This window comes from Cheilinus undulatus, linkage group 7, assembly GCF_018320785.1.
Source record: "Cheilinus undulatus linkage group 7, ASM1832078v1, whole genome shotgun sequence".
Taxonomy (NCBI): domain Eukaryota; kingdom Metazoa; phylum Chordata; class Actinopteri; order Labriformes; family Labridae; genus Cheilinus; species Cheilinus undulatus.
The window spans coordinates 31,216,477-31,236,634 of NC_054871.1; the positions used below are offsets into that span (position 1 = coordinate 31,216,477).

General features: G+C 39.2%; 1 protein-coding gene and 1 long non-coding RNA gene across 4 annotated transcripts in view; one reads left to right on the forward strand and one right to left on the reverse strand.

Moving 5' to 3' along the window:
• LOC121512370 (zinc finger protein GLIS1) overlaps positions 1–20,158 on the forward strand; it is a 135,748-nt gene that overhangs the window by 106,185 nt on the left and 9,405 nt on the right. For all 3 annotated transcript variants that reach the window (XM_041791606.1, XM_041791607.1, XM_041791608.1), the window contains one exon: positions 6,592–6,772. In XM_041791606.1, the coding sequence (XP_041647540.1) occupies positions 6,592–6,772 (181 nt within the window). The remainder of the gene's footprint in view (positions 1–6,591; positions 6,773–20,158) is intronic.
• LOC121512372 lies at positions 15,712–16,522 on the reverse strand. The gene is made up of 3 exons (XR_005992106.1): positions 16,478–16,522; positions 16,315–16,398; positions 15,712–16,211 (listed from the first exon to the last, which is right to left on the reverse strand). It is a non-coding gene; the product is annotated as an uncharacterized LOC121512372 (long non-coding RNA).

The window sequence follows — 20,158 nt, forward strand, 5'->3', positions numbered from 1 at the left end:
CAAAAAAGCACAACATTACAGTGACAAAACACAAAGACGTAAAATACATAATCACACAATGACACAAAGTTAGAAAGGAAGTGCATAATCATCCATGACTGCAAGACTGAGTCCTCTTTAAAAACTGCTTCAGTCCAAGTTTAAAATGATCTAAGTCTGAATCAAGTTTGAGCTCTGCTGGTTAAGCATTCCACATTTTGACACCCTGAACAGCCTGAATGCTGTTTGTCCCAGTGAGGATTTATGAAATGGCACATTACAGTCTCCATGAGACACTCCACGCAGTTACAAACCACTGATTTGCAGTTGTATTAGCCATACCTCTAATTATGCATAACTCATATCTTTATGTGTACCCATAAAGAAATGAACTATTACAGCCATATTAGTCGTTGTACCAGGCTGTAAAGGTGTTTATTTCTTCAGTAAAATTCATATCATAACATGGGATGAGTATGGGACTTCAGGTCCTTCTAATGGCAGCCTCAAGTTGACATTTGAGTAACTGCAGTTTTTTCACCTCTGCATGGTCTTCATTTTTCAACACCTGAAGTTGCCACTTATGAAATGTGTGGATGTACCTCATTTTTAAGGCTTCCACACTTTTCAACACAGTCATGGAATTATTTATTTAATAAATTTATTGTTAATAGAATGAATTTGAATTTCCCTCTGGATTAATAATGTATGTATGTATGTATGTATGTATGTATGTATCTATCTATCTATCTATCTATCTATCTATCTATCTATCTATCTATCTATCTATCTATCTATCTATCTATCTATCTATCTAATAGTGTTGTACTGAAAGGCTTTGAAGTACGACTAATTTGACAACCTTAGTCAGATTCTTTCACACTCTCTTAAACACTTGGCCTTAAACATTTGCATCTTCTATGTATTGAAAGTAAGCTACTGAAAGGAACTTTTGGTTTGTGTCAGTTTGGTTGCCATTGTAGTCAAAGCAGTATTTCTTTACTGATCTTTACCATGGAAAATGTAAAAAAAAAAGAGCTGTTACTTCATTTGCCACCTATCCCACGGCAGTCAGTCATGGCATTAACAACATCTCTAAAAAGTTTTCCAGTTCTGGGATGATGGTCTCGTTTGCTTACCTAGGTAATTCAGAGGCATCAATAAAAAATTCATTGTGTTTTAAAACTAAATAAAACCTCCTCCCAATGGCTTTAAATGAAACAAAACATGCTAAAATATCCAATGAGGAATATTAATTTTGCGTTCATGTTGACGCCCCCTTTTTGGCAAAAAGTTATTCTTAAATCTTGTCCTTGTGTACATAGTGTTTTTGTGTGATAAATCTCATCCTGTGGTCTTCTCACTGCCAGCATGTATCTGCTGCATGCAGAATCTCACCTTTGGACACCTACTCTGCAGCAGAAGTTTCAGGCATTATAAATAACTAAAAAGAGATTATTGATCCACTTTCAATGAACTTCTGTTTATTGTGTCTTTATGCTGAATGTATGTTTGACTGCAAAACATTCCCTGCACAAGAATAATAAAGTGGGCCTTGAACCTTGAACTCTAACCTGATTAAAAACTCTGCACTGGAGATTTAGATTTAGTCGAATTAATTTCTCTACTCTGTAAATTAACAAAATATGTAACAGCTCTTTATCATGTGATGTTGGTTAAATGCAGTGTGTTTTGACACTATTTGTAACTGTTTGAAAAGAAGAAGTTAAAAACACTGGCCATGTCTGACCAGGGAGTCTGTGACTGAAGAACAGGCCAACAAGCGAAGTCCAACCGCCAGAAATTCCAACACCTGGCAAAGCCATCACAGAGTCATAGGTAGTAATCAGCAGCCATGCCAACATTCCTGCAGATGTATTGTGGTAATTTTTTGCTTCCAGGCAGTAAAAATCATGCTTATGGCGCCTTTGGTCAAAGATAAACAAATAGCACAGCTATAACTTCTCTGTAATTGCTTTTACACGTTTTATATCAACATCATAGCTGTTGGATGTGGTCTTTTCAATTATAGATATTGGTTAGGGAGTTGGCATTTCATGTTAAATGATCATTTTGTCATACAAAAACTGCCAAAGTAATTGCCATCACAAACAGCTACAAATTTAAATCATCACATTTGAACTTTCAAACTTTGAGTAATTGATGAATTTGACAGTCACCAAATGTCAACACAACTTTGAACTGGTAACAAGATAGAGATAAATAGGCTCTAACAACCTTTAAGACAAGAGAGATTTCCTGCAGCGTCCTCCGTTTATGGACACATCTGTCCTTATTTTCTGCCTGTACCTTGTCCAGGCTCCCTGTCGCTCTCTGTTATTGTTGCTGAAACTCCAGCGCACGTTTGATTACTGCGAGTGCTCAACTGGTATTTGAATGTCAAAGCAGGCGTCTGCGTTTTGGCTTTTTCTCCTCAGCCTCCCTCTGTTTCAGAGTAAAACGTTCTTGCTTTTTTGAAATGTTTTAAAGCCCAGAGGAGCTCTCTCTTGAGCCAAAGCGAAAGCATTTTGGGATGCAGAGTTATTCAAGGCCAGCAAAGATGTTGCAGGTTGGCACTGAGGATCCCCATTTACATGTGTTTTACTTTGTTCCAGTGCCAATAGGATGCATGGAAGAGGTGGGGCAAAGTGGGCAGCCGTCCCATCATTAACACTTGTGGAGCAGAAAATGAGTCATGCTTCCAGTCAGTGCTGATTTTTTTTCCCTGTTTGTCTGCTCTTATTCACATGGCTGCAGAGCGACTTACGAGAAGCCCCTCTCTGTTTTATAGAACATAATTACACTGTTCTCTGATTAAGCAGAGGAAGAAGTCATTATAACTTTAGAGCAGAAGTTTACATGCTCCTGCTGGGATGCTGTGAGGCTAATATACCTCTCTTTCTCACTCTCACACTGAGCTAATTCTTTCTGAAATCAGTGCTAATTCTCGATATTTTCAGAACAAAATCCTCCACAATACCTTCAAGTGTGCAATCAGCTCCTCTCTCTCCTCCTTCCCTTCCTCCAGAAGAAAGCAGAGATGAAATTGAGGCAATCAAAGCCATTATTTGTCGACTGTTTTGCCGCTCTGGTAGCAGATGTTGAGGCTAAAGGGGAAAACATTTAAGGTCTGTGATTGATGATTTGGGGGTAATGAATCAGGCTTGTAGCCATTTCAGAGTGCTGTCAGATCAGACCTTGGCATGCTTCCACTTGAGAACAGCTGGGCTGGGAAACGGCAAAACCAGGAGTGCCGATCTTTCATCTCCTTTCATCTCATCTTGTCTTCTCCTCTTGTCACTGGATAACTGCTGAGCGACTTTTTCCTCATGATGGCTGGAAAACAGATCATCAGATGAACAGAGGAAGGGACTGAGAAAGCTGATTTATTGTGTTGAGAGAGCAAAAGTAACCTCTCTCATCAACACTTGTTCATCCTCATTTGTACATTTTGATTTCAGTATGTTTTGCCTCAAATGTTATAGGGCAGCATTTTAAGCTAAAGTGGAGGATACCTTTCAAAATCTTCACTGATCTCATAGAATTCATGTTGCTGAATGAAATCTCATGGCAGATACTTAATTACAGCAAAAGAGTGCAACATGCATCATGTCACAACCAGCACTCACTTTTTTATGAATTAGAGATTAATTTATTAATAAATGTTTTTTCAATGGAGCTCTGTGGCTCAGATGGCTAGGATTTCTTTATGTTCATTTTTCTCTATTGTACTCACCCCAGTCTACATAGCAATAACTGACATCATTATCCAAAGTGAATTGTACAGCAATGACAGCTTACATGTAATTCATGTAAGCATTCTTGAAATAATAGTAACAGAGGCTTATATTCTACCAGATTTTTAAAATTTGACAGAAACATTACAAACAGCCATGTGCATAAGTTTTAGGCATGTAGGATGCCAAGGATTCATCACAGGGCCAGATGTACTACAACCTAGGGCTGGACGGTGGGGTGGGTTGGGCTGAGTCAAGCTGGACACATGTCAACACACGTGTCGCTCAGCAGCCAAGGTCAAGCTTGACGGCATTTCTTTTTTCCAGGACTTTTTATCCCTGGCAAACCCCCAGAAAGCAGCAATTTCAAGCCATTGGGACATCACCAGCACAACAAGGGGCTAATGGCAACCCCACTACTTGACTGGACAGTACCCTATGCCAGTGGCTCCCAAAGTGGGGACTGGGAGTCCAAGGGGGGTCTCGAGACACTCATGATGGGTTGAGAAGCTTTACAGAAATCCATAGAGTAATTAGAAAATATTTGATTCGTAAAAGTGGAGTTATATACAGTGCTTAACAAATTTATTAGACCACCTGTCATATTTGTCTCAGAGACCATCCAGCATCATGAAGTGCTTTAATGTGGACTCTTTCATTTTCAGTGAGCTCGCCACGTTTTACCACTTTGAACAGGAATGAGGAATTTCAAAGTGAATTCATCTTTTTATACCCAAATTTGAGCTGGCTCACTGGGCTTCTCTGAGAAGTCAGAAATTAATCAAGCATAACATTCAACCACTAAAACTCATTTGTTCTGTTCAGGAATGCAGATAAATAACTATAATTTGACATATTAATCAAGAAATAATAATGTGCTTTACTATTTTTTCAGTTTTTTTCTAAATCAGGAAATCTGAAAATTCATGGATAAAATTAATAATTATATTTTAGCATTAAAAATATCATCTTGGTTAAAGAGCTTCTACATATTGGTGTATTAACCATTGCAGAAACATAAAAAATGATTTTGGTAATTACCAATGCTGTTAATTTAGGGCTGCTGTGGCATAAACCTTACTTTGGGTGGTGGTCTAATACATTTGTTAAACAATGTATGTAAATAATGCCATATGTTTAACAACTTCTAGGGAAGGTAGGGGTCCTTGGTCTCTGACACTGTTATTTTGGGGCTGAAAAGTTTGGGTACCCTGCCCAAGGCCATGCTTACTCACCACATACACCTCTTACTTTACCTTAAAGATGTGGACTCAGTAATTTTTCCAACAGATTATTTTCCCATGCACCTGGTAACATACAAGGACATCCAGAGCATGACTGGGGTTGTGTCAAACCTCCTTCCTGACCGATGGTGCCCTCTGGTAGACTTACTCGCCATTACACACCTCACTTCAACCTCATTTTTGATCCAATCATGCCTAAAAGTTCGGCACAGTACTATACTATAATGTTACTGCTGCTCTTGAGCTTAAGTGTTCATATGTGTTGTTTGTTCTGGAATGACAATAAATAAATCTTTAATTTTTAATTGTTATATATCTACATTTTATTGTTGTATTTTTATTGTCTAAGTACAGAAATGATAGTCTAAGTCTGAAATATAACAGAATACCACCTCTACCCCCAAGTTACAGTTGGTTTGACCCAACTCCCAACTGAGACAGCAGATTTGCAAAGACACAGACATGGAAGCAATTGGCAGCAAAGTTCTTGGAAAGCAACAATGCATTAAACATGAAATATTTAAATGAATACATGCTTAAGCAATTGCCAAAGACATTAGCCTTTCATAATTTGGTTGTTTTACCCTCTGGCTCGTTAGCCAATCATGAGCTGTTAAAACAGAGCGTCCTGTTCAGAGTTGGACAGCTCATCTCATGACAGTCAATAAGCAGGCTGAGATTAATGTGTTGAAAACATTAAATTATAGTTGATTCCCAGAGGAATATGCAGAAGAAAATGTCAGACATAAAAACACAGTGTAGAGATGAATTGCTAAATGTAAATATCAGACTGGCCCATGCTCATGTACTTTTGATGAAATGGCCTAAAACTCATGTTACTTCATGTTACCATAATTGTTGAGCACCCCTAAAGATCTGATTCTAAAATCTGGTTGAAGTTAAGTAGATTCAAAATCAGCACCTTTCGGCCTCTTTTTTGGCTTTCAGTCAGGCAAAAAAATTAAGACTTCAACTTGGCCGTTTGGGGCTTTACATGGGGGCTTTCCCCATAAAAAAACCTGAACTGTCTCCTAGTTTCAGTAGTAAGTTGTGGTACCTTTTCTATTGGAGTGCATTCTGAATGAGACACGTAGATCAGTAGTCAATCTTCCATACTCTTTTTTTCTGAATATTTCCAGATGAGTGCTAAAAGTTTATAGCAGCAAAATAAACATATAAACATGCACATGCAAAACAAAAAGTCAAGTGTGTGCCTGCATGTACTCACACAGGTCTAACTATGAGAGTCAGAAAACAAACAAATGTACTCACACATATACACCCTCATGAGAGGATATCCCATAACCTGGCTCTCCTTTTAGCATGCCCTACTGTTTAAAGTCTCTGTGTAAACACATGTAACATTTTAGTTTATTATTGTGTAATAAGCACAAACAGCTGAAAGAACAAACAAGGCCAATCCCCATGGCAGCAAAAACAATGTACCCTAAATTACAAACAGCACAAACACAGAACATTTGATTTCATGAAGCTCTCTGATTGGATGAAGGTTGTCAAAACAAAATCCTGTCACCATGAAATGGCTTTTAATTTGCTTAAAGGGAGCTCAAAACACAGGGCTCTCTGGTTTGTTTGGCACCTTTACTGAATTAGCTTTGTTTGTCTTTCAGGCCTGTACACTGGCTCCAGCACCCCCCATCACAGCGCCTCAGTGGACCTCCTCACCCCCACGACTAACCCCGCCTCCAGCGCCGTCACTGACCTGCCCACCCGACAACACAGACTGGACCGCGACCTCAACAGCCCTCATCACCTGTCCCCACTGACTGCCATGGACAGCACGAGAGACGGGTGAGTCCTTCATGGAAGCATCACAGTGAGATGAGATAAGACCACTCAGTGGTTGATGAAGTTTCTGAAAGCCACGCTGGAGTAACGAATATCAATGCTAGTAAAACAGAAAGTTGTCAAGATTTTGGAAATCATTGCATTTATTTTTAACTGCAAACCATCGTAAAATGAGTCACTTTCAAAGAGGCAGTTACCCCAGCAATTATGAGAAAAAAAATGTAATCTTGTTACTATGTCTGTGTATTTCATAATGATACACAACCATTTCTGTAGAAATCTGTCATAACTCCAGTTTCACTCCAGATATTCTATCCACAGTCGCTACTTGCTTGAATCTGACATTTTTTTACAGTTGGCACACGTGATGTTTTTACTGATACCCTCTTCTTTAACTTTTCAGTTTCCATTCATTTGAAGCTGTGTTTTAAAAGACAAACATGTCCAAAATCTCTGTTTTCCTCCTGATATACTTTCTCCTGATCTAATTTTAAGTAGTGAAGATTCCAGGTGGAAATGTCTCAGAGCAGAAATACCAGAAAATGTATTACAGCAAGGGACTGGCTCCTCTAACACTATTTTGCGCACTAGCAGCACTCATTTTACATACATACCAATGCATTTCAGTGTTTTAAGCACTACGCACTCAGCATCAGATGTTTTTTCCTCCTGCATTCCCTTCGCTTGCATTGCTCTTAGATAAAACTACCATAGTTGAGCATGTGGATCATCACTTTACTCATCAGTGTCACTTCTTCCTTATCGACTGATCAAAATTAAGAAGGGGCGGGACCTCTGATATCAGAGGAGACTCATCTGACTTGTCTTTTTAAGGGTAAAATCTCTATGTTTAGAGCTGCCTCTGTTGCAAGGACATGATTCTTTTTAGGATTCCACAAGTAAATCTACAGATACCAAGCCACGGTACTCATAAATACTGCAGATGTTGTACTCTGTTTCGTTTATAGCATGGTTTTTGGTTCTTATAATTTAAGTGGTAGACAAAGTAAGGGTTGTAATGAATGAATGAAGCTGTAATGAATACCAGTTTTCTCTGAACTGGACCACATTTCTTTTTAAAACCAGAGCTGAGAGCCACACCGAAAGCTGGTCTTCGAAGATGTTTTTGCGCATCTGCTGTAGTGATGTGTCCCCTCCTTGCACAAAAAGCACAGAATAAAGGGAGGATATTTTCTCCTCATTGTTCTGTATAAGGGCTGTGTTTGACTGGATGTGTGTGTGTTGTGCATGTGTTTGTGTGTACGACTTTTAACCAATCAGATATGATAAAAGAAAAGCTGGAGGGGAGGGGGTATTACATTGCTCAGGGCTCCGTTTCTGAGCTCTGCTCTGATTGGCCCATCATGAATGAGACACAGAAAGTTCCTCCAATCACTTTCTCAACATTTTCTGAAAAGTCCTGCCCTTCCTAAGCGTTTTCTAAGGGAGCTTTCCCAGTTGTATGTCAAATATATTCTGCCGTGTCAGGTTTGCTGTTTCATGCCAACAGGGCTTTATGTTTCAAACTTTTGGTACCCTTCAATTCTCAACCCACAGCACAGACATATGGGACAGCACATGGGAACTTAAAAGACTAAAATACTAAAGAGGCTCAGTTAATCAGGTGTAACTTTTGCAATACCTTTGTTACAATCATCAACCTTTACTAACACAAGTAGATCATCAAACTATCATGTATCTACATAATTATACAAACACAAAAAGGTCACTAAAGTATCTTATTTCTTCACACTAATAATATTATCATCCTCACAAATCTGGACCCTCTGGGTAGCCATTGGTTATAATCCTGAATCACAGCAGGGCGATCCCTCTTAGATCATGTTAGGTTAAGCCTCTCTATCCTGCTGACAAACCCATTTGGCCGTGTCATTGGAAACAAACAAAACTCTACAACCCCTGAAACATCTCTCATGAGGAGAGGGGCTGTACTGGTCACCACGGGGTCAATGTGACACATCACCAGCTCTACTTCTGGCTCCATCATTTGTGTACATAAGGTCCCCTATCTCCACTGGATACAACTGCTTCAGCACTATGACCAAACTGTTTGGTTAGACACTATTCAGACTTTAATGAGAAGACACAGTCAGAGCAGTGAAAGAGGATCACTGTTTGGTGTTTATATTGAGCGCTGTTTTAACCTTGGATGACAAATTTTCTCAAAAGCATAACAGTTAATTTTGTAGTTTCTAACAACCATTAAGTTTGTGAAAACACCCTTGTGTTGATGTTGAGGAGGTCATTGTGCACTCAATGAGAGGGCTTAGTTGTTTAGGAATTGCAAAAAATACCTCAAAATCTGTAGTATAAGAAGCAGTTTTATCATCATAACATCATTAGTTTTTTTTCATCAGTATCACAAGAGCATCCACCTACATCTTTTGAGTATTAGCCCCCATTCATCATATTTTGTAGGCTGCTTCACCACTCACAGCATGCATAGACATCGATGCAGAGCAGCCTGGTGGCGATGCATAATTACGCATTTGAACAAAACAGTGTTATCGTGTTGTGTAAAGAACCCTTGTGGGGGGGCATTTTATTTTAAAGAAACCTAAAGTTTAAGATAAGTGACCAGTGGAGATGGGCAGTGCAGCTGGTGAGTTGTGGTTCTTTACCCCACAACTATCAGTGTAGCTATCACTAAGAGCCCTTCTATCTCATCAGTAGCTTGCATGACTGCAAACTTAACAAAAGGAATAAAAGTAGTGCCAGAAAGAGCAGCAAAGCTGTGCGGAAACTGGCCGTTGTGGACTTTAAGATCACAATAGAAATCATTGCACAGGATGACAGTTTAAACCTTTTTCCTCTGGGAGACAAAACAAACATGCAGCTAAATCTTATTAAAAACTGCATTTTTTTAAGTTGTAATTGCTTAAATGTCAGGATTATGGTACCTGTTGCTCTGGTCATGGATGCACTGATAACTAGACAAAGTTAAATATTTGCAGTTTTTTTTTAAAGATGGGAAAGACAGGAAATATGGGGAGAGAAAGTGGGGGATGACATGCACAGACACCGTGAGTAGATCCCACGACCAGTGCATTTGGAACTAAAGCCTCAGCATACAGGTGCCTGCTACCAACTGATCTAAACTGGCACCCATAGCTGCAGTGTTTCTAACGTTCTGTTCACTGTCTGAATGCATCAGGGATGTGATTGTTCATGATTTAATATGGAATTTCAGATTTACCTACCTGAAGAGGAGACCATGTGAGCCATCGATATTTATCATCAACATCAACAAACTCAAGAGTAATAATAAAGCTCTGACTGGGCTCTATGTCCTTTAACACAGCACATTCATCTTTGTTACAATGCAAATGCTAGTACAGAGCCAACAAGATTAGCTTATTATACTTGTTTATGTCATTAAAAGCTATTTTATATAATGTCCTCTCATTCCTCAATTGTAGAAGGCACAAACGCATCATCCTTTTGGGGGTGTAACAGGTGATGTTCATACTCCAAATCATACCAATAATCAGGATTAGCGTCTTACTGTGGAAAAAGCAAGTTTGACAGAAGGCTCTGGATGTCACACCCAGAACTCACACAAAGTATCATGGGGGCTAGAAATAAGGTGGATAGATATATCTAACCGTGTCTCTGTTGGTCTGTCCTATTTAAAGGGTCAGGAACCATCACTTTTGATTTAAGTCTGTTTTATAACCAATCAAAAATTATTTACAGGAGCTTTGAAAGGTTGTAAAATGGCACAAATGAGCAAACATTAAAGAAAAGTCAAAAAAGAAAATGTTTTAGGCATCTCTATAGTCTTAAATATTTTAGTAAATGGCATAAAGAAATTAATGAAACACAATGAGAGTATGATTTTATTTTTTTTAGGTATTTATATAAGGCCTACATTATGTACATTGGGCACAACTGTAACCAGTCTTTTTTTTTTTTTTTTTTTTTTTTTTTAAACCTGCTGCATGCACAAGTACGACTGTCTTGTTGAAGAACACTCCAGAAGAAGATGACCACTCTTCATGTATTTCTGGAGTTTCAGTGCATGTGTGTGAGAGACTCAGCATGTTTCTTATTAGTGCTGAAGATTTCTCCAGAGAGCCGGCAGAGCAGAGACACCAAGCCCAGATCATCGTCAGGAAGCACAGTGTGTACTGTGCAAAACAATGTATCGAAAAACCAGGGAGGCAGAGAGGGAAAACAATCTTTTACAGTTTGATAACATTGAGAAAGATTGGATGGAATCAGGCATGATAAACCCTGTGTTACTAAAGTGATTGTGTAACATAAGCATGCTTTATTTTAACCCTGTGGTCCGTTCTGTTGGTGTCTGTGTGTGTATATGCATGCTAACTGAAGTGTATACAGCTTGAGTGCATGACAGAATGAGGTTTGAAGGCTTTAAGAGTAGAGCATGCATTTGTGTGTCTCAGTGTGTGGGAGTGAGAGGAGTTTACATATAGCAATCCAGGAAACACACATGATTGCGAGTGATTGGGGTGTGAGGCACAGCAGACTTCCAGCACAAACAGAGCAGCAGGCCGAGGCAGCGAAAAGCGTCTGGATGTAAACGTCTGAGCGCCGCTCTGAGATGTTTGGTTGGTCTGGAAGCATCTGGAAGGTGATGTGTTGTTTCAAGCCTTGAAAGCAGAAGAGAGAGAGAGAGGGAGAGAGAGAGAGAGAGAGAGAGAGAGAGAGAGAGAGAGAGCGTTGTCGTGATTACTGTGCAGTTGCAGCTCTTTTTTTGACTGCATGCACAATTACCAGCACGAGGAGAGGAATGGAAAGTGAAAAGGACCTGAGTACAGTGCTGTAACAGTGATTACACATACAGGGTGACATATTGGATGTGAGAAGTAGTTCTGCTTGAAGAGAAACATGTGAGTGTGTAAAATTTTGTAGCAGTAAGAACTATTTTCTTCTTAAATATGAAGCTTTATACCCATCATGCCTGACAAGTAGGGATGTGGCAATAAAAATCAGTACAAATATGAACAATTAAAACCAATGAAACAACAAAACATATATATGTAACCAGCAGAGGGCGCTATCTGGTTTTAGCCTCTATTGTTCAATGGGACTAAAATAGAGGTATGCAGAAACAGAAGCACAGTGGAGTGTATAAAATGACTATTTTTAAGAAAATAGTGAAAAACATAATGCACAAGAAACACGTAGCCTGTGTAACAGCCCTATGATGTGAATCTCAGGACTAAAAACATATTAATAATACACTCAGGGCAGCAGATTTGAAAACCTCGTCATCATTGGGCTAATGATCTATGTGTTAAAGCTCACTCTAATGATCCAACTTTTCAAAAAGATGAATATAACTTAGCCTAAAATCTGGCACAAAAGTCAAACCGGTATATAAGATGCAGTCTGTGTTAGGAAGTTTCACAAAGGGCTGCAGAAAGTGGCAAAAATTGACATAAAAGTAGTGAAATTTGATTAAATTATGAAAAACCTGTGTAAAAGTGGCAAAACAGAAGCAAAAATAGCTGAAAGTGAGAAAAAGTAGTGGATAGGGTTTCAAAGTGATAAAACGTGGCACAACAGTGGAAGAAATGGGTAGAAAAGGAGGTAAAATTGGATTAAAAAGCAGCAAAAATGGGTTAAATGAGGCAAAAATTGGTTAAAACTAGTCAAAATATGCAGAAGGGGGGTAAACAGGATTTAAAAAGTTTTTGAAGTGGCAAAAAAAAGATTAAAGTGGCAAAATGAGCAAGAAAAAGCAAATAAAAGGGATTAAAATTTTGAGAAAAGTGGTTTAAAGTGGCCTTAAAGGGTAAAAAGAGGCAAAAATTGGCAAATATTGTGCTAAACTCTTGAAATGTGGCAAAAAAAAAACTGTTGCAAAAATGGGCAGAAAAAAATGTTGGAAGGGGTTCAAAAGTGGCACAAATAGATAATTTGAACATCAGAACTCAATAATAGTTTGACACACTTCAGCTCCAAATTAATATAACTCTTGGCCAGAACGCATGCTTGCACCTAGCTACTGATCCAACACAAATACATTGATACCGTCAATTAATCACAATTCTCTGGGTTTGTCAGAGGCCCAATCAATTCTGTCAGGCAGGCCTGTACGGATGAAGGAGAGGTTTAAACTGTATTCTTGTGTTATGCTATCCATCACCCTGGGCAAATTAAAGACTCTTTGATAAACAGTTGAAACTAGAAGTTTACATACACAAAGGCATAGTGATCCATCCATCCATCCACTTCTATACCGCTTATTCCATTGGGGTCGCGGGGGGGGGGCTGGAGCCTGGAGCCTACCCCAGCTGCCACTGGTTGAGAGGTGGGGTACACCCTGGACTGGTCACCAGTCAATCGCAGGGCTGACATATAGAGACAGACAACTAGGCACGCTCACATTCACACCTATGGCCAATTTAGAGTGACCACTAATCAGCATGTTTTTGATGGTGGGAGGAAGCTGGAGAACCTGGAGAGAACCCATGCCTGCACATAGACATGCAAACTCCACACAGGAAGGCCCTGACCAGGAAGCGAACCAGGGACCTTCTTGCTGTGAAGCAACAACGCTAACCCCTGCCACCGTGCAGCCCAGCATAGTGATCTTGGTATGTAAACTTCTGACTTTGAAGAAAGTAATAGAAAATTCTCAAAAAAATCTCGGTCTCATTTTTCTGGCATTTAGCAAATAGTAATCATTTTGGTACTCTTAACTGACCCAAAACAGGAAAAGTTCAGTCTGATTTCATGTCAGACAGTGAGAAGAAAAGGGTTATGTGTCTTTTTATACAGTGTATGTAAACTAGTTTCAGCTGTACTTTCATAAATTAAAGTCTTTTCAATTAGTGCAGTACTCCACATGATTTATTTACTTATCAGCAAATAATTGCAGGGCCTAGCAAGGCAGAAAAACTATTAAAATGTGGCGTTACCAGCCTGTTCAAGTAGCTGCATCTGTTCAGTGATGCCGCAACTTGCAGTTTACAATGAAAGATGGCTATTTTTAGTCATGTCAGGCCATGTGCAGTGTGTGATGCTGACAGCAGGACTTGCTGTCATGACAGTGAGTGTCTCAGCAATTTTTGGACGCAGCCAACTTTTCTGATGAAAAATTAGGCATTTAAAGAGTTTTGTAATTTCTTACATTTATTTATATTTAATATTGGATTTGTTTTTATTTATTTTTTTTGTCCATTTTAGATAAGTGGTTTAAAAGGGTACATTTGTAAAATACAAACAATGTGTCTAACACTGAAATTTCCCAGTTTGGTATCAATAAAGTCCATCTATCTATCTATCTATCTATCTATCTATCTATCTATCTATCTATCTATCTATCATCTATCTATCTATCTATCTATCTATCTATCTATCTATCTATCAGCGTCACACCAGATGGACTGTTTCTCATATCTACCGGATGTATTTCACACCCATCTTGGAAACAGCCCAGACATGGTGTTTGGGAAGGGCAGAACCTTTTTAAAAAAACAAAAACAACTTGATTGAACTCACATTCTGTCTGTCCCGTTCTGTTCGGGCTTGTAATGGGCTTTGCCTTTCATTTGATAAAGTAATGTCCCATTCAGCTAAACAAGCATCCATGTTATCACTTCAACAGCTTCCATTGTTTACTGGCATGCAGTTGGATCTGTTTGATGATTGACATGGAGTCTAGCCTATCCATCATCATTAAACAAGTAGTATTTGAATCTGTAAAGAAAACTAAGAAAGCAGATATTTCACCTTTTATTGTCAGATGGTTTAAATAAAAGATACTTATTCATAGATTGACTTCAAATTAATTTCCTTATAAAAGGAAAATTGAGGAAATCATGATAAAAAAAAATCCCATCATGAACCCAGTGGGACAGCTCTAATAGAAATATTCTTCCGTCTTCATGTTTATCTGTCCCTTCCCACTACAAACTTTTATCGTGGTTATAAAGTGACGACAAAGCAGCATTAAAACTGAAGCAAATTTCACATATTGCAATTTCATCAAATCAAGATGTTTGACCTGAAAGTGCTCACACGTTCACTCACGCACACTTTTTTTTGCAACACCCTATCTGTTCATCATTTGGTCGACACTGAGGGTGGGGTGAGGAATCAAAAAGCAGGTTGTGGCAGGGACCTACAGAGCACCAAGCCGGGCATGAAATGTCGACTCACATTAGCCTGAAGATGGAGCATTTGATTTACATGTTTAAAGCCTTGAGTATACAGGCTGCTGCCAAAGTCAATATCAGCGCCGCACTTGTTTTTCCCAAACGGTTTAGCAGGACATTAAACATTTTGACAAAATTATCAAACTAACCTGCCTCTAGTGTGGCAGTCTCTGACCTCATAGCTAAATGTGTTTACTCTGGCTCAAATGGGCCATTTAGACTCCTTTTACTCTGGAAATACCAGTGTCATTTTTCTGAAGCTAATATTAAAATATGCCAGTTAAAATACATTTGGCAACTTTTACATGAGTGTGTATGCAGGGACTATCACGGCGGGCCGTGCTCACAGAGAGGGATGGGCAGTAAAATGTTGTCATTCACTGCTCCAGCCTGTATGTGGTTATATAATTGTAGAAGGGAGGGTATACGGCCTTTACCTGCATATTGGTATTGGAGCCCCTCTGCAAATATTAGTCCGAGGTGGTTTGATACCTCAGCAGTGATTGACGCAGACTAATTGAATTAGAGTGGCAGCAGAGACAGCACAGAGCTACATTAAGAGCTCTGGCTCTGACGGGGACGTTCACCGCTCGTAACTCAACACTGTCTGTCTTCCAACTATTATCATTCGACAGTCTTCCAGAAAGAGAGTGTCAGTCTCAGCTTAAACAAAAACATTTTTTAAGGTGGTAGCTCATGGAATCATGTGGTCAGTCACTCATTTAGTGGTGTTCTGTTATCAGTGTTCAGTCTTTAATTAACCCATCTACAGAAACAGTTAACTCACACAAAAGACTCAGATGATTTACTGTCAATATTTCTCTAAGAAGGGTACGGATTAAGGACGAATCCTTTGTGTTCATGACGAGTAACAAAAAGCTTTCAGGCCCCAGAAATATCCAAAGCTCTTCACACAGGGCCCTGCAGGGCTGGCTTAGCGTTTAGCATAGCTCTAGCCAGAATGCTCTAGTCCGTCTCTCAGGCGCAGCTTTAGCTTGCTAACCAGAACCAGAAGTGTTCCCACCAGTCTGTGCCAAAGAAGCACCCCGTCATCCATCAGAGGGACTTAACGGTTTGCTGAATGGGGAGCAGATGAATGCAGAGGCCGAGGGTGTTTGTGGAGAGCATAGCGTCTGTGGAGTCTGATCCCTGCTCCCTGGTGGGACAGCTAGCTGCAGGTGAAGGAAGACGAACGAGCAGCGGAGCAGGACTGCTCATGAATCTTCAGGTTTTCTTTCCACCCCATCACGCCCCAGTACAAAGAGTAGCAACTCAACGGGCTGCTTTTCCTATAACAAGAGTGCAGCAACATGTTGTAATGTTTCCGGACAATAGTCTGTTCATTGTCATTTTGTCTGGACTTCATGCATACAGTTAGGTCATGAACTTCACCTAATCTCAGCCCCAGAATGACATCAGCTTTCCCATCTTAGTCACAGAAACATTTAATCATCCACTCATTTTTGGGTCACTGAGCTGGAATTACAGTAAAGACAGTCATTTAAAGAGACAGAGTAATACCTCACAATATGATAAAAATCAAAACATACAGTACCTGTAAAAAGTATTCACCCCCTTTGATTTTATAAACCAATCATGGTCATTATAATCCATCTTTTTTTGAAACAAAAAATCCTTCTTTAATGTTAAAGTAAAAACCAATTTCTACAAAGTAATGTCAGTTCAACAAAAATATGTAAGGTCAAATGAGTGACTGCATAAATGTTTATCCACTTTAAAGTGACTGACCTGATTCAACAGAAGTCCAGCCAGCTGGTGATAGTAGTCTCACAATTAGTGAAACAGGGATCACCTGAGTGTAGTGAATGTGTCTACGGTGATTGAAGTATAAAGACACCTGTGTCTGGAAGGTCCAGTCACTGGTTAATCAGTATTCCTGGCTATCATTACACCATGAAGACAAAAGAACATTCCGAGCAACTCAGAGAAAGGGTTATTTAAATTTATAAGTCATGGATGGATACAAAAAATATCCAAGGCACTTAACATCCCCCAGAGTTCAGATGAACCCATTACCAAGAAATGGAAGGAATGTGGCACATGTGTAAATCTGCCTAGATCAGGCCGTCCTCACAAACTGAGTGAAAATATATACTCTAGTACTCATACTTTTAACCATCAGTCTGAATGAATTTTTAAACAGTTTCAAAATGTTCTTTTTATGAGCTACTATCCATTTCACTTTTTATAGGAAAAAAGTAACTTTGCAACCTCAGAATTACCAAAGCTATTTTTTTGTATTAATAAAGGAAAATATGCAGATTTTATATGGAATGTTACTGCCTCAAAACTTAAAGAGGTATTCTTGTGATACTAGATAAAAATGGGAAAATTACAAAAATTTGAAAATCAAATATTGTGATGCATATTGTTTTATTAGTTGAGTGTATTGTTTCCCCTTACCTCTAAATCGTTCATCACTTTAAAAATGTTTTATGTACTTGCACGGAGCTTTCCAACACTATCCTCATTCAGTGGAAGTCTGCCATTGTAGACAAGACAAAGGCTATTCTACGTATCATCCCACACTCTCTCAGCTTCTCTCACCTCTCAACTTTCCTAAAATCGATCATTATTTAGTCCATCAATCTCATAGCGTCAGCCTAAAATCCCCTCAAACTTTACCTTTAGGGATCTAAAGGTCAGATCACTCTCAATGCTTTGGGACACAAGTGGGTGGGCTGGATGGAAAAAAAACAGAGTAGTACAGGATGGTCAGTGAAGATAAATATCAGGTCAAAGATTAATGTGGAATATGAAAGATTGCCCTCATACCTCCAGCCTCAGTGAGCCAGAGCAGAGTGAGAGCAGTGGGGCTGGAGGGCAGCTGGCAGTAATTAGCTTATGATTCACTTTAGCTGCACATAGAGGCAGCTTGTAAAAATATGAACAGTATAACTGTTTCCTGAGTTTGTGCTGACAGCAGCTCCTGGGGGAATGCTGCTCTCTGCAGGACCACATGGCCACGCACTGGGTCTGTGCCAACCCATGGATTAGCCATGCTCGCTAACAGCTAGCTTCTTCAGAGCTGGACTGACATGAGGTGGCATATAAGCTTCCTCAGTTTTGAAGAGGTGGACATGGGGGTCAAGTGCAGTCCATTTACAGTTGAGGACTTAAATTTGAAACCCATATAGACATGTTGATGAGGAGAGGACACTGAGAGAAATGTTCCAAATGCTGAACAGTTTTCCTACAGTCCTTTTTTTATAGTCATCAATCTGATCACCTCAATTTTTATGACATTTGAAATGCCAATTTGTCAACATTGGTCCCCTTTAGTGTCCCCCTTGAGGCTCGCGAGACACTGAGAAGGGTCGCCAGATGCCTTCCAAAAAACAAAGAATATTTATAAATGATATCAAGTTGTATACTTTACTCATTCTTACAAAAGTATATGCATAAAATAATCAAATGTAGAATAAAAACTTCGGTGAGATTCATGCTGAAAATTGGTCACGTTTCTATTTTTTTTAAGTGGCTTATTATGTTCCTGTGTGTAATTCTGAGAAAAGTAACTCATAAGGGTACTTTTCTAATGCCAAAAATCAAAAACCTTTAAACACATGTTCTGTTTGTTGGTTATACAAGTACAAACAGCACAATCATCTACCTTTTAATGTGTGGACTCGACTGTCATTCTAGAGCTTAGTTTACAGCCCACAGTCTGCAACTCTGTAGTCGGAAAATATTATGAAGAGATGTAAAAAAAACCTGTACAGCCCTGTAATAAGCTAACAATGTGACAATGAACTTGTAAGTGGCATACAGTATTACGCATAGGCTGTTCAATATACAGCTACACAGGTGTTTCACTGAAAACAATACATGAGCTTTTGGACATACATTCTATGTTGTTCTTGTCCATTTCATCCAAAAATTCAACAGTAAGTGGATCTTTCCAGGGTAATGCTATCAGATTCTAACCTGACACACCAGATGGATTTGTTTCACACGTCCATCTGGAAAACCTTCCATAGACGGCGTTTGGGAGGCGGCAGAGACTTTGAAAAAAAACTTGGAGGGTGATTGGAGAAATGTTCTGTCCGTCACATTTTTACAGGCCAATCAAGGCAGATCAACAAAACACGTGACGTTGAGCACCAAACCGAGGTGTGCTGCTACTGACAAATAAACTGCTGTGCAACGCAAACTATGGCGACTGTAGACATGCCAGTACACGACTTTTGTCGTTTTTGAAAAGAAACAACTCAATGCTGTTCTCTGTTCTTTTTTTAACGAAGAAATGTCGTCAAGGTTTGATAAAACTGGCGCTTAAGCAGCATCCACGCTAATGTCTTATGCCATAATTGCACCAGCCTCTTCTAGCTGCTTGCATACGTCACAACAATTCAGGCAACTTTATTGATCCCAATTTATTTGCAGCTCACCCATGTCCACATTACACAACATTCAACTGTCAACACTGACAAATTAACAATCAGAGGTCAGTGTTGTTTCTGCCTTCTCACTAGCTCAATAAGCTAGCAACACTTGCACTGCAGCAGCTGTGTTTACCTTCTGGAATGCAGCTATGTGTAGATGAGCTAACAGGGAGAGAAGAAAACAGAACAGGTGGGAAACACAGTGCAGATGCTTTGGGGGATCTTCTTTTTTTTCTTCTTTTGTGGTCATAGAAGAAAATAAAATTTAAAAAATATTCTCAAGAAAAAGGGGTTACCTGAGTTACAAAACTAATGTGTTACATTTGTCATTACAACAAAAAGTAATCTGAGAGCTCTTAACAGATAACTTTGTATACCCAACCCTGGTAGTTAAAGCTTCAGTGGGGAATTCTTTAAGTGGTTATAACAGACTTAAATTGATACTGAAGTCTCTTTATGAGCAAGTAAGAGCAACAACAAGATTTTCTTTGAAGATTTCCATTCCTGTAACCACTAGCAGAGATGGATGGGTGTCAGATAGGAGATAAAACGTTCACTCAAGAAATCAGACTTCTTTTCCCTTTATGCAGAATTTATTTGTGATTCATGGTATGTTTCACCGTTATAAGAAAGATCGATGAAACTCTTTTTTCAGAAAACTACACAAGCAGCAGACAGATAAAACTTTAAGTGTTGTCCACAGGGGTACCAGAATTAACACAAAACAAAGTTTCTCGTAGGAGCTTTTATGCAGCATCAGAGGGAATGTATCGAGCATCATGCACCGTTATTTGACATCATCGACCCTCATTAGCGAGCCTCTCTTACTG